The sequence below is a fragment of the Henckelia pumila genome, chromosome 2 (genome assembly GCF_033568475.1).
Source record: "Henckelia pumila isolate YLH828 chromosome 2, ASM3356847v2, whole genome shotgun sequence".
Classification (NCBI taxonomy): Eukaryota; Viridiplantae; Streptophyta; class Magnoliopsida; order Lamiales; family Gesneriaceae; genus Henckelia; species Henckelia pumila.
This window is the reverse complement of record NC_133121.1, coordinates 141,669,392-141,681,884: the sequence shown is the minus strand read 5'-3', so window position 1 is coordinate 141,681,884 and position 12,493 is coordinate 141,669,392. Positions and strand designations below refer to the sequence as shown.

Here is a 12,493-nt window from a genome sequence, read left to right as displayed (position 1 = left end):
TTGATCAAAAAAATTATAGAAGAATGTAAAGTAATGTAACTAATTAAATTAAATATTTCTAAATTACGAAACTTAACCCCTCCGCATTCTTGCAACTTCAAATTCCTTGATTTTCAGTCAACCAACCGATGCACCTACGAACCCAGCAACAAACATAGCCAAAATTGATCACGAGAAATCGGAAGTTCATAAATTTTATTTCAGTAATTATAATGACAACATAGTAATATTTTTAAAAAAAGCATAAAAATACAAATACACGATGAACTGTTAAAATAAATTGTTAAAGTGTTTGGATTAACTTATTTTAACTAACTAAAGATGATGTGTTTGACATTATAAGATTTTTTTATTGTCAAAATTATAAAAAAATGGTCTAATACTATAATGTTATTTAAAATAGTTTAAAAATTTTATCATAAATATTAAACCTATATGACAAAAAAATAAAAAAAATTCATATTTTAATTTAGGAAAATTGATATTCTTTGAAATTCATTTTTTTGAAAATATTTAATGATTAATAAGTAGAGGACATGGCGGTGATTAAGGAAATATAAAAGGCTTTTTTGGAGAAGTAAAATTTTAAAATAAATTTTTTTTAAAAAAACTAGGGTTGTAACACCCGGTATTTTTAATTACGTAAATCCGCCTGCATAATTAGGATATTTAATTATTTGATTGCGTAGACGGGACCGTGGACGGACGAGATGACAACTTTCCATCCAAATTATTTTATGAGCCTTTTTAGAGCCTTAAAATATTATTTTGAGTTTTATTATCTCAAAATTTTAAGTATTTAACTTTATATAATTTTAGGAGTCCTTTTTATTCAAAGTTAAGCCATTTTAATGACTTTTTCTTATCTTTAAAATTCCCCTAATTTTTAATTTCGGGATTTTATAAATTTTAATCTAATTTTATGATTTGAACGTGTATTTAGGATGTTTAAATTTATATGATATTTTTCTAGTATTATTAATTAACCTAAAAACCTATTTCCTTATATATTAAAAACCTAATCTACCCAAACCCATCCCTCAACCTACCGATCACACACCTAGCCGCCACTCCTACTATTCATCATCCCCTCCAACGCTCCAGCAACCTCCAAGACCCCATAGCCAATTAATTCGAAGGTTCCAAGCAAGGCCAAGGTACCCCGTTGTCGTCCCGTCGTCCCGAAGTCCGTCGTACACGTTTCTAACGCTACAAATCGGTGAAAGGCATGATTTTCTTTCAACTTTTCGTGCCAATCAGATATCTATATTGTGTTGATGGTTTATGCATTAAATCTTTCGAAATTTTTTTAGAAAAGAGTTGAAGGGTTCGATTTTTTTTTTCTGGCCTTGCTTCATGTTCACGTTTTGTTGATATAGATCGGTCAAGGGCTGTTGGCTAGGGTTCAGGAGGGTCCTAAGGAGCCTTAGGTTCGGTTGGAGTCGGACGGTTCAGGCTGGAATGGAGCCATGACCGAGCTACATCAATCGGCCCCAAGATGGTCACAGTTTAGGGTTACGGGTTCAGGGGCTTCGGGTTCAGGGTTCCTGGCTGCATGGGGACTGGGGCCCGACTGGGTTAGGTCCGCCCGGACGTGGGCTACGTCCGGGCGGCGGCGCTCCGGCCAGGGGCGGCCGGAGCCGGCCGGCAGCAGGCCAAGAGGGCCTGCTGCTCACGGCCGAGAGGCAAGGGGGGGAGGGGGATCGGGCTGGGCTAGTTTAGGTGTCCGGGTCGGGTCTGAGTGGTCCGGGTCGGGTCGGTTAGGTAGTGGGTCGGTTCAGTGAGTTCGGGTCCGAGTTTGGTGGGCCGGGCTCGAGTATTTTATTTTTAAAGTATTTTACAAATTTATGTGTTTTTGGGTCAAATAAATTGAAATAAAATTATTTGGACTCCCAAATAATTTTATTTGGACTTTTAAAATTTTAATTAAGTTAGTCCATTTATTTTATGGGCTTTTGGGCCCATAAAAGTTAATGGGCCAGTCTTTGGGTTTTTGGGCCCAATGGGCCAGTTTAAGTGTTATTGGGCTTAGTGTAATTTTAATGGGCTTTATTAATTTAATTGGGCTTAGAATAATTATTTGGGCTTAAAGTTTGAAATAATGGGCTTAAGTATGTTAATGGGCCAGATTTAAGATAATGGGCTTGAGTGTAGGGCCAGCAGTCCAGGACCATCCATGAGAAAATTTGCATGTGTCCTGATTATATATTTAATTATTTTTATGCATTTGAGTTATTTTAATATTTATATGTTAATAAGAAATTTAAATTAAATATATATGATGGACACACATTTTATTCAAGTACATGCATTCATGAAATAATATTTTATGCATGATTTAATGTTTAAGTTGAGCAATAAAAATATTTTATGTTGGAAGTTGAAGTAGTGTGACAATTTAAGGGGGATTCGTCCCCATATGATTGAAGGGCAGTTTACTGCCAATTTAAGAGGTGATTCGTCACCGGCCACGTACGTAGGTTTCCACGCTGATCAGTATTTAATGTATGATTTAAGGTTACACTACGGATACAACCATGCTATGTTAGAAAATAAATTGCTCAATAATGTTATGTATTATGTTATGTAATATGTTTATTTAAGTAAGTTATGTTATGTAATTTTTAAGCATGCTCATTCATGTATATGTATGTATTAGTATTAAATTGGTTTAAATTATTTTAAACCCTTGTTATGTTAGCATGTTGGGCCTCTAGGCTCACTACACTGGTATGGTGCAGGTGAGTACGTTGAGGATGACATTGTACCCACCGGAGGCGAGGACGTATGAGCATGCATGCAGTGGCCCCGTGACCGTGAAATATTCTGAGTCGCTATGCATGTGATTGTTCTTGTCAGCATGATACATTTTTATTATTTTCAGTGATTGAGGGTCTAGAATATTTATTTAATTTTTTTCAGTGCATGCAAACTTTTATTTACTTATGCAGTATATTTTTAATTAATGTTTGACTCAGATATTTATTATATTTTTAAGAATGCATTTTTATTTAAGTATTTAATTGTTTATTCATTTTAAATATTTTTATTCTGTGCATATATGTATGGGCATATATGTACATATTTTATTTAGTAAGTAAATAAAAAAAAAGAAAAGAAAAAATTTCCGCATATTTATTTATTATAGAGTTAGGGTCGTTTCAGTTGGTATCAGAGCACGGTCCTCGGAGGGGCCTCACTGCTATGCGAGCTCAGAAATCCACGCTACCGGTCTGTAAGTTTTAAATGTTTATAGCATGATTTAATTTCTAGAATTTAAGTTAGTATTAATTTCAAAACACTTAGTTATGCATGGCGATTTACGTAAATAAATATGTGGTGGTGCAGAATGCCTCCCAGACAGGTGAATCGACGTGGGAGACCTCCACATCCACCTCCACCTCCACCGCCACCTCAGCAGCACCCTATTACAGCACTGGAGCAGGCCAGTGCCACTATGATGGCGGGTATTACTGCCTTGCTGGAGCAGCAGGCAGCCCGTCCCAGACTGTCCCACGAGGAGGACGTCGCGGAGAGGTTCCAGAAGAAGGGGCCTAAGGAGTTCTTGGGGACCACCGATCCGTTGGTGGCTGAGGGATGGATTCGCTCACTTGAGTCCATCTTTGACTACATGGGGATCACAGACGCCGACAGGGTGAGCTGTGCTTATATGATGCGAGGCGATGCAGCCTCATGGTGGGAGGGGGCAGTTAGAGGAGTCCATCTACCGACTCTGACATGGGCTGAGTTTAGGCGTATCTTCTACGCCAAATATTTCACTGAGGACGTGCGCAGCCGCATGATCCGGGAGTTCATGAGTCTCCGCCAGGGGGACAGATCAGTGGTGGAGTACATCAGCCAGTTTGAGAGGGGCTGTCGTTTCGTGCCCATGATTGCTGAGAGTCCGCAGGAGAAGCTGCGACAGTTTGTTGAGGGCCTGAGGGCAGAGATCAGGCACGATGTACGCATGGCAGACGTTTTTACATATGAGTCTGCAGTCAGCCGGGCTTTGCGTTCTGAGGAGGGTCGAAGAGCGATCCAGCTAGAGCAGCAGGGGAAGAGGCAGTTTCAGGCTGCATATCAGCGACCATCTTCGCAGCCACCTGCGAAGAAGCAGTATACAGGGCCGGCTAAGGGCCCGAATCAGCAGCAGAGGCCGCAGCAGCAGCAGAGGGGCGGGGCCCCTAATGCTATGGCTCATCCCACTTGCCCGAAGTGCCAGAAGATGCATTCGGGACCTTGCCTATTGGGAGCAGGAGTTTGCTTCCACTGCAGAGAGCCGGGGCATCAGATTGCTAACTGTCCCAGGAAGAAGAACACCGCTGGTAGGGTGTTCGTGATGCAGGCTGAGGAGGTCGATCCAGACACCTCCTTGATCACCGGTACATCCTATCCCTAGTATTTTAATGTTTTTCCTTTGGTTATAGATTTAGTAATTGATTTGAAATTCTTGTTATTTGGGTCATTTAACTGCATGTTAGAATAGGAAGCATGTTTTACTTGTGATTAGAATTAAGAACTTGTAGTGACTCGTTTGGGAAAAATTAGAAGTGGTATGAAACTGTTGGGAATTTTCTGCGTGCAGGGAGAATTCTAGTTGGAGGCAACTCCACGTTTGCGTTGCTAGATTCAGGGGCTACGCATTCGTTTATCTCCCTGGAGTTTATCAGGCGGGTAGGCATTACACCTGAGAGTAGTGACAGTGGGAATGATGTTACTATGCCGTCAGGGCAGATTATGTCTACCTCGAAGGTTATTCGAGGATTGGAGTTAGAGCTGCAGGGACACTCCATTGGAGCAGATGTAGTAGTCTTGCCTTTGAGTGGATTTGATCTTATTTTGGGTATGGACTGGTTGACAGTCAATGGAGCTTCGATTGATTTTCGTCGGAGATCAGTGTCAGTGAGACCTACAGGGGGCGACCCGTTCACTTTTCATGCATCTCAGAGCAGTGATATTCCTCAAGTGATATCCTATATTCAGGCGAAGAAGTTGTTGAGACGGGGTTGCCAGGGGTTTCTAGCGAGTATTGTCACGACTTCAGAGCCATCTAGCAGATCATTACCAGAGTTAGAGGTGGTTCGTGACTTTCCGGATGTCTTTCCGGAGGATGTTGCCGGAATTCCACCAGTGAGAGAGGTGGAGTTCAGTATTGACTTAGTGCCAGACACCGTGCCTATCTCTAAGGCACCGTACAGGCTTGCTCCTACCGAGATGAAAGAGTTGAAGGAGCAGATTCAGGAGTTGTTAGAGAAAGGATTTGTTCGACCTAGCTTTTCTCCTTGGGGAGCTCCGGTGTTGTTTGTGAAGAAGAAGGATGGCAGTATGAGACTGTGCATCGATTACCGAGAGCTTAACAGAGTCACAGTGAAGAACAAGTATCCACTGCCGAGGATAGAGGACTTGTTTGACCAGTTGCAGGGAGCTTCAGTGTTCTCCAAGATCGATCTGCGATCTGGTTACCATCAGTTGCGTGTTAGGGATGCAGATGTGTCCAAGACTGCTTTCCGGACACGATATGGGCATTACGAGTTCTTGGTGATGCCATTTGGGTTGACCAATGCTCCAGCGGTTTTCATGGATCTCATGAACCGAGTCTTTCAGCCATATCTGGATCAGTTCATCATAGTCTTTATTGATGATATTTTGATCTATTCTAGGAGCATCGAGGAGCATAGACAGCACCTTCAGACCGCATTGCAGACTTTGAGGGAGCATCGGTTGTATGCCAAGTTCAGCAAGTGCGAGTTTTGGCTTGAGCAGGTGGCATTTCTTGGCCACATTATTTCGAGAGATGGAGTTGCAGTCGATCAGTCTAAGGTGGAGGCAGTGCAGAATTGGGGCATTCCGAAGAATGCTTCAGAGATTCGCAGTTTCTTGGGTTTGGCCGGATACTACAGGAAGTTCATCAAGGGTTTTTCCTCTATTGCAGTACCCTTGACTTCCTTGACCAAGAAGAATGCGAAGTTTATATGGAGTTCAGACTGTCAGAGGAGCTTCGATCAGCTGAAGGAAGCACTCACTACAGCACCAGTGTTAGCGATGACAGTACCACATGAGGAGTTAGTGGTTTACACCGACGCGTCTAAACTTGGTTTAGGCGCAGTGCTTATGCAGTGTGGTAAGGTTATTGCGTATGCGTCGAGACAGTTGAAGATTCATGAGCAGAACTACCCGACGCATGACTTGGAGTTGGCAGCAGTGGTTTTCGCTTTGAAAATCTGGAGGCACTATCTTTACGGCGAGAAGTGCAAGATTTTCACCGATCACAAGAGCCTCAAGTACTTCTTCACCCAGAAGGAGTTGAACATGAGACAGCGCAGATGGTTGGAGTTGGTGAAGGACTATGATTGTGACATTAGCTACCATCCGGGTAAAGCTAATGTAGTGGCCGATGCTTTGAGTCGGAAGTCATCAGTGGTAACATGTTTGACTGTGCAGTTACCACTACAGACCGAGATTCAGAGATTTGGTTTGGAGTGCTATCCGAGTGGCCATGCACCGAGCTTGTCAGTGTTGACGGTGCAGCCAGTTTTGAGAGATCGGATTAGAGAGGGACAGTCCACTGATGAGGAGTTACAGCGATGGAGACAGAGAGATGAGGCTAGAGGTAATCTCTTGTATACAGTGGAGGATGGCATCGTTCAGTACCGTGGTAGGATGTGGGTACCGAACGTCGATCAGTTGCGAGCTGAGATTTTGACAGAGGCTCACGCATCTCCGTACTCCATTCACCCCGGAAGTACGAAGATGTACAAGGACTTGCAGCTATTGTATTGGTGGCCCGGGATGAAGAGTGACATCGGGAGAGTGGTGTCAGAGTGCTTGACTTGTCAGCAAGTCAAAGCAGAGCATCAGCGTCCAGCAGGACTTCTTAGACCTCTCCCTATTCCGGAATGGAAGTGGGAGAATATTACGATGGACTTTGTAGTTGGCTTACCGAGGAGTACCAGAGGATGTACAGCGATTTGGGTGATTGTGGATAGACTCACCAAGTCAGCTCATTTCTTGCCGGTAAGGACTAACTACACCTTGACACAGTATGCAGAGCTTTACATCAGAGAGATTGTTAGACTGCATGGCATACCAGTGTCTATTGTGTCAGACAGAGATCCGAGATTCACCTCAGCATTTTGGAAGAGTCTGCACACAGCTTTGGGAACTAGGCTTTTGTTCAGTACAGCATTTCATCCCCAGACAGATGGCCAGTCTGAGAGAGTGATCCAGGTTCTCGAGGATCTTCTGAGAGCTTGTGTTATCGATTTTCGAGGATCTTGGGAGACTAGACTGCCTTTAGTGGAGTTTACCTATAACAACAGCTTTCAGTCGTCTATAGGTATGGCTCCATATGCAGCACTTTATGGGAGGAGATGCAGATCTCCGGTGCATTGGGATGAGGTTGGTGAGAGGATTTTGTTGGGTCCGGAGATTGTGCAGCAGACAGCTGACATTGTGACGCAGATTCGAGACAGGATGAGGACAGCGCAGAGTCGGCAGAAGAGTTATGCGGATGCCAGACGACGCGATTTGGAGTTCGCGGTAGGTGATCACGTATTCTTGAAGGTGTCACCTATGAAGGGAGTAGCGCGTTTTGGGCGGAGAGGCAAGCTTAATCCGAGATACATAGGGCCATTCGAGATCTTGGAGCGAGTTGGCACGTTGGCCTATCGTTTAGCTCTACCTCCAGGGCTAGCGGCAGTGCACAACGTATTTCATGTATCCATGCTTCGGAGATATGTTTCCAACCCGTCGCATGTGTTGGATTTTGAGCCCTTACAGTTGCCACCAGATCTTGTTTACGAGGAGAGACCAGTGCGGATTTTGGCTAGAGAGGAGCGGAGGCTTAGGACGCGGGTCATACCGATGGTCAGAGTCCAGTGGCTGAATCACTCGGAGGAGGAAGCTACTTGGGAGACCGAGGCAGACATGAGGACTCGCTACCCGGAGTTGTTCGGGTAAGTACCTTAATTTCGAGGACGAAATTCAATTTAAGGGGGGGAGAATTGTAACACCCGGTATTTTTAATTACGTAAATCCGCCTGCATAATTAGGATATTTAATTATTTGATTGCGTAGACGGGACCGTGGACGGACGAGATGACAACTTTCCATCCAAATTATTTTATGAGCCTTTTAGAGCCTTAAAATATTATTTTGAGTTTTATTATCTCAAAATTTTAAGTATTTAACTTTATATAATTTTAGGAGTCCTTTTTATTCAAAGTTAAGCCATTTTAATGACTTTTTCTTATCTTTAAAATTCCCCTAATTTTTAATTTCGGGATTTTATAAATTTTAATCTAATTTTATGATTTGAACGTGTATTTAGGATGTTTAAATTTATATGATATTTTTCTAGTATTATTAATTAACCTAAAAACCTATTTCCTTATATATTAAAAACCTAATCTACCCAAACCCATCCCTCAACCTACCGATCACACACCTAGCCGCCACTCCTACTATTCATCATCCCCTCCAACGCTCCAGCAACCTCCAAGACCCCATAGCCAATTAATTCGAAGGTTCCAAGCAAGGCCAAGGTACCCCGTTGTCGTCCCGTCGTCCCGAAGTCCGTCGTACACGTTTCTAACGCTACAAATCGGTGAAAGGCATGATTTTCTTTCAACTTTTCGTGCCAATCAGATATCTATATTGTGTTGATGGTTTATGCATTAAATCTTTCGAAATTTTTTTAGAAAAGAGTTGAAGGGTTCGATTTTTTTTTTCTGGCCTTGCTTCATGTTCACGTTTTGTTGATATAGATCGGTCAAGGGCTGTTGGCTAGGGTTCAGGAGGGTCCTAAGGAGCCTTAGGTTCGGTTGGAGTCGGACGGTTCAGGCTGGAATGGAGCCATGACCGAGCTACATCAATCGGCCCCAAGATGGTCACAGTTTAGGGTTACGGGTTCAGGGGCTTCGGGTTCAGGGTTCCTGGCTGCATGGGGACTGGGGCCCGACTGGGTTAGGTCCGCCCGGACGTGGGCTACGTCCGGGCGGCGGCGCTCCGGCCAGGGGCGGCCGGAGCCGGCCGGCAGCAGGCCAAGAGGGCCTGCTGCTCACGGCCGAGAGGCAAGGGGGGGAGGGGGATCGGGCTGGGCTAGTTTAGGTGTCCGGGTCGGGTCTGAGTGGTCCGGGTCGGGTCGGTTAGGTAGTGGGTCGGGTCAGTGAGTTCGGGTCCGAGTTTGGTGGGCCGGGCTCGAGTATTTTATTTTTAAAGTATTTTACAAATTTATGTGTTTTTGGGTCAAATAAATTGAAATAAAATTATTTGGACTCCCAAATAATTTTATTTGGACTTTTAAAATTTTAATTAAGTTAGTCCATTTATTTTATGGGCTTTTGGGCCCATAAAAGTTAATGGGCCAGTCTTTGGGTTTTTGGGCCCAATGGGCCAGTTTAAGTGTTATTGGGCTTAGTGTAATTTTAATGGGCTTTATTAATTTAATTGGGCTTAGAATAATTATTTGGGCTTAAAGTTTGAAATAATGGGCTTAAGTATGTTAATGGGCCAGATTTAAGATAATGGGCTTGAGTGTAGGGCCAGCAGTCCAGGACCATCCATGAGAAAATTTGCATGTGTCCTGATTATATATTTAATTATTTTTATGCATTTGAGTTATTTTAATATTTATATGTTAATAAGAAATTTAAATTAAATATATATGATGGACACACATTTTATTCAAGTACATGCATTCATGAAATAATATTTTATGCATGATTTAATGTTTAAGTTGAGCAATAAAAATATTTTATGTTGGAAGTTGAAGTAGTGTGACAATTTAAGGGGGATTCGTCCCCATATGATTGAAGGGCAGTTTACTGCCAATTTAAGAGGTGATTCGTCACCGGCCACGTACGTAGGTTTCCACGCTGATCAGTATTTAATGTATGATTTAAGGTTACACTACGGATACAACCATGCTATGTTAGAAAATAAATTGCTCAATAATGTTATGTATTATGTTATGTAATATGTTTATTTAAGTAAGTTATGTTATGTAATTTTTAAGCATGCTCATTCATGTATATGTATGTATTAGTATTAAATTGGTTTAAATTATTTTAAACCCTTGTTATGTTAGCATGTTGGGCCTCTAGGCTCACTACACTGGTATGGTGCAGGTGAGTACGTTGAGGATGACATTGTACCCACCGGAGGCGAGGACGTATGAGCATGCATGCAGTGGCCCCGTGACCGTGAAATATTCTGAGTCGCTATGCATGTGATTGTTCTTGTCAGCATGATACATTTTTATTATTTTCAGTGATTGAGGGTCTAGAATATTTATTTAATTTTTTTCAGTGCATGCAAACTTTTATTTACTTATGCAGTATATTTTTAATTAATGTTTGACTCAGATATTTATTATATTTTTAAGAATGCATTTTTATTTAAGTATTTAATTGTTTATTCATTTTAAATATTTTTATTCTGTGCATATATGTATGGGCATATATGTACATATTTTATTTAGTAAGTAAATAAAAAAAAAGAAAAGAAAAAATTTCCGCATATTTATTTATTATAGAGTTAGGGTCGTTTCAAGGGTCACCCAGGTTTTTTTTTAAAAAAACTTATAAGTTGTCAAACAGCTTATTTTGACCGCTCATAAGCTGTTTTATAGAGCTTATAAGCTCAGCCAAACACCCTCTTAATATCAATTTATTTTTTGTGTTGAAAATTTTCATAAATGATATATATGACAATGAACTAATTTTCGGTTTAAATTTTGAAATTTTATCGGATGTTATCACTAATTTTTATTTCCAGTTAATATTTTTGTGTCCATATGTATATGTGTGAACATTCCATAAATGTTATATATATATAAATGTACCAATTTTCGGTTCAAAATTTAAAATTTTCTTGAATGTTATATATATGAGAATATAATAATTCTCTGTTCAAATTTTGAATTTAGGTGGGATGTTATCACTAATATTTTTTTTTTCAGTTAATTTTTTGTTGTTCATATATGTGAATGTTATATGATAATGTATTAATTTCCGATTCAAAATTTTAAAATTGATAGGATGTTACACTATTTTTTATTTTCAAATTTTTTGTGTCCATAAATATGTGAAAATTTTCATAAATCATATATATGATAATATACTAATTTTTGGTTCAAAATTTTAATTTGTTCGGATGTTATCATTACTATTTAATTTTAGTTAATTTTTATGCATATATATGTGAAAATTTCATAAATTCTATATTTGATAATATACCAATTTTTTTGTTCAAAATTTAAATTTTGATTGAATGTTATGGGGGTATTAAATCACAAGTTAACTAAACTTGAAGATTGAGACTTCGGTTATGTTGATGCGGAACGTATATCATTATCTTAGATATGCAATGACACTAGATTAATCGTGATGAGATTCGAAAATAATGTTTTAGAAGGAAAATCATAACAAGAAATCAATGCTGGTCATAAAGTACGTATTTCGAGAATGACATCGACCCCGTCTAATCGAATACTTACTTTTACATTCCAACAACGACAACATATTTTTTTGTATCATACACAATGACAAATCAACAAAATTGAGGGTCAATCATTATTTCATTTAGGACATCTTTCGAAGAACCCCGTTTTTAGTCGAGTCTAAAAGTTTTGATATGCGATAATGATAGAAACCAGAAAAATTCGACTACAAATGTTGTATTTAAGAAAGTTTTTCAAATTTTGTATAATAATTTTTATTATTTTCTAATTTTACGATCAATAATTCATCTAGTTTATTTATTTTTTAGCTATTTATTCAAATGTTTATACTTAGTACTTACTATTTCATTCATTAATTATATAAAATAATATTTCATGCATCGCACGAGTGAAATACTAGTTATAATAATAACATAGTAATTTTTTTTAAAAAAAGCATAAAAATACAAATACACAATGAAGCAAAAATAAATGAGCAACTGAAACAGGTTCTATTAAATTAAATTTTTTTAGAAATGTTTCTTGATTATAAATTTTTTTATTTTGTGACCATATTATTATTATTATTATTATTATTATTGAGATAAAGATAAAAATAGAATTTATTAGGATATATGACTATGAGATAGTTTTAGATAAGATACATATTTACTAAAATAGGTTTCTATGATTTTTTAATTAAATAAAAATAGTGTTTTTTGTAATTTGAGAAGAGAGTAGTTTGGGTTAGCAAAAACATATATATCAAGATACTAAAGTCAGTTATCTAAGTTATCGACTTTAATAATATAGTATATGTAGATCCATATATTTTTTTGAAAATTTTAATTTGGTTATGATATTTTTACAAAATTAAATAATGACATGATGTTTAGTAAGATGATTTGTTGTACAATTATATTTTTTTTTTCCCGAAGCTTACAATTATAATTTATAAAATATGAAATATTTTTTTTTCCCGAAGCTTACAATTATAATTTATAAAATATGAAAAATGTAAGCAAGTCAAAAAATTCAAATATGTGTGAAAAG

At 39.0% G+C, this 12,493-nt stretch overlaps 1 protein-coding gene across 1 annotated transcript; it reads left to right on the top strand.

Annotated features, from left to right (window-relative positions):
- Nucleotides 1–3,673: 3,673 nt before the first annotated feature.
- On the top strand, nucleotides 3,674–10,177 carry LOC140878566 (uncharacterized). Its single transcript, XM_073282175.1, has 2 exons — nucleotides 3,674–4,382; nucleotides 10,128–10,177. Exons 1-2 carry the CDS (start codon nucleotides 3,674–3,676, stop codon nucleotides 10,175–10,177), a joined length of 759 nt encoding a protein of 252 aa, XP_073138276.1.
- Nucleotides 10,178–12,493: the final 2,316 nt, after the last annotated feature.